This window comes from Punica granatum, chromosome 4 (genome assembly GCF_007655135.1).
Source record: "Punica granatum isolate Tunisia-2019 chromosome 4, ASM765513v2, whole genome shotgun sequence".
NCBI lineage: Eukaryota > Viridiplantae > Streptophyta > Magnoliopsida > Myrtales > Lythraceae > Punica > Punica granatum.
In genome coordinates this window covers 11,065,600-11,068,309 of record NC_045130.1, presented here as the reverse complement: position 1 = coordinate 11,068,309, position 2,710 = coordinate 11,065,600, and the positions used below count along the sequence as shown (strand labels likewise).

General features: G+C 38.7%; 1 protein-coding gene across 1 annotated transcript; it reads left to right on the top strand.

The window, feature by feature from the left end:
- The first annotated feature begins 700 nt into the window (after positions 1-700).
- LOC116202225 lies at positions 701-2,432 on the top strand. The gene is made up of 4 exons (XM_031533682.1): positions 701-1,120; positions 1,270-1,422; positions 1,531-1,639; positions 2,087-2,432. The coding sequence occupies exons 1-4, from the start codon at positions 881-883 to the stop codon at positions 2,245-2,247; spliced, it is 663 nt and encodes a 220-aa protein (XP_031389542.1). The 5' UTR covers positions 701-880; the 3' UTR covers positions 2,248-2,432.
- The last annotated feature ends 278 nt before the right edge of the window (positions 2,433-2,710 follow it).

The following is a 2,710-nucleotide window of genomic DNA, read 5'->3' as shown; positions in this document are numbered from 1 at the left end:
ATATAAGATCGCCCATCTTCTTTTCTTTTGTTTCATACTTTTATGGGAACTTCCGGTGGCTTTCTTAAAACAATAAAAAATTGATCATATATATATATATATATATGTATGTATATTTATATAATCCTGCATGAGCGAGCTTGGCTTGTTTGACTAGGAAGCTCGACTCGAATCTGTCTAAAGCTCAATCAAATCGAACCGAATTCGAGTTGTCATCAATTTGAGCTTGAACCTAGTCAGTTAGATTACACCCCTAATTGAGTGAGATACTAAGTGGGAGGACCCCCGGAAAGGTAATGGAATTAGAATCTATGATACATAATTATTATAAATACTGCAATAAGTGCTCTCCATTCGTTTACTGTGAGACCTCCATGAGCTTTCAATTGAATGTCCATTCGCATTCCCCAAATTGGTGCATTATGTAATTTTCAAGATAAATTCATCACACAATAGATAATATATCAAAAACGAGATGGAAAATCAATTTTTTTACTCTATCCTATCAATGTTCATGAATTTGATTTTAAATATTAATCGAAATTATAAAATGTGAACCCGGCAATGCACGGGTCACGTCATTAGTTTCTCCCATTTTTCCTGGGAAACTTCCGTTAGATTTCTTAAAACAATAACAAACGCTCACATATATATATATATATATATATATATATATCCTCTCTTTCCATATTCTCCGCGATCGTTTCTCATTTTCTGTCCACTTCCTCAGCTGCTCCCAGACGCGGCTTTACAAATTGTGCTCTCAATATAGAAATTGATTACCAAAATCTGCATTCCATAATGGACTCCCTCTCCTCAGCCCCGAAACAGTCGCAGCAATACCAACACGCTCTCGTGATGCGGCACGGGGATCGAATTGATGAGTTGGTGGACTTCTGGCTCTCGAATGCCACCAGGCCCTGGGATCCACCTCTGGTCAATGCTGGATGTGTCCGGGCCTTCCACACCGGCGCAAAGCTCAGAACCCAGCTCGGGTTCCCAATCCACCGGGTGTTTGTTTCTCCATTCATGCGAAGTCGTTTCCGCTCTCTGTGCCATTGGGGGAAATTCCGATGCTCTCCCCAGGACCGACATGCTGATTGACCCATCAAAGATTAAGGTCCAAGAAATAACTTATCGTATATATTCAAAATCTCATGCTAATAATCTTTGTAGGTCCATGTGGTCATGAGGCGCTCTGAAATAATCAAACTCTTTCAACACATTTCAGCCATTTGATTTTTCCATACAAATTGTAAATTTTTGTAGGTATCTATCGAGTACGGCATCAGTGAGATATTCAACGGCATGAGCATCAAAACACCTCCTAAGGATGGGGAGTGGGGATTTAACCTCCCTGAGCTTGAGCTGAAATTTCCAGCAGGCACTTTGGATCCTGAATTTGAACCAGTCGTCAAAGAGGTGGAAAACGGCACCTTTGTTGCTTATTTCCCGACTTTTACTTCTTAATGCAACCACGTAATTGACCTATCTGAAAATAATTGCTGCAATGCTGATGATAAAATTCAGTTGCCGAAATGGGGAGAGACGAGTTCAGATGCATACGCCCGATTTGGACCAGTTATTCATGCCCTTGCAGATAGATATCCGTCTGAAAATTTGTTGTTCATCACTCACGGTAATCTAGTTATAAATTCCTAGCTTCATATATGTATAAATATATATATATATATATATAATATTTGGCTATCACATTCACATCCGATGCGTCACTTGTGTTAAAAAAGGGCATCTCCGTCCGTAACATTATTATAGTTCCCCTGCAGTCTTTGCATGTGATAGTCAATATAAGAAAATCACAAAAGAATACGTGCAAAATAATTTGTGTATATTTTACTTTAAGAAATTTGAAGTCCAGTAACCACCTAACTACACTAAGTAGCAATTACTAAATTTTGACTCCCTTTAACATATAAAATCACTTTTGTTTTTCAAGGACTGTCATAACTTTGTGACCTTATTTTTTGAATCGTCATACTTAATAAATATTGACCAAGTTTAGTGCCCGAAGAATTTATGAATGAGATAAATTATTAATATTTGATATCGTTTCAATCTTGAACAGGAGCAGGGCTGCGAGCTACAGCTTGGACATTTTTGAACGGTGCGGAAGTGCACAAAGTGGAGTATTGTGCCTATGTCGAACTTGAACGGCAGATCAACATGAACGACAGCAATTCCTTCATCGCGGGGAAATTTGGTGTTGTCTCCCATCATGGTTACTAAGAACCGCTAGGGCAAAAATTTGCTGGCTTCAGTAAACCTGATTTAATTGTTCGAGTTTTTGAGTGTATAGGGGAAGAAAGAAAATTAGACATGCTTCATCTTTCTTTTTCCTTTGCACTAAACGACAGGTGTATCACTAGTTTTATTACGGCGTGAGATCCAATATAAAAAAGATAATTTTCCTCGATTCATTGAACATCAACATCCTTGTACTTCCGCTTTATCGGCATTGTATTTCCAGTTTGGTTTTGAGTATCAGAGTGGAGTACAATAGAATGATGGTCCGCAACCAACGTGGGTTGATTCAAGCGATTCGGCGCTTGTTCTGCTTAAATAAGATCTCGGGATCGAGTCTTTGTAAATGCAAAAAATCCCCACTGATAGAACTTTACTTCTTAGTGGATCGACCTGGCTCGATGGATTAGTTGAGCTCCAATTGGACTTTCGAATACCAAGGTTCACA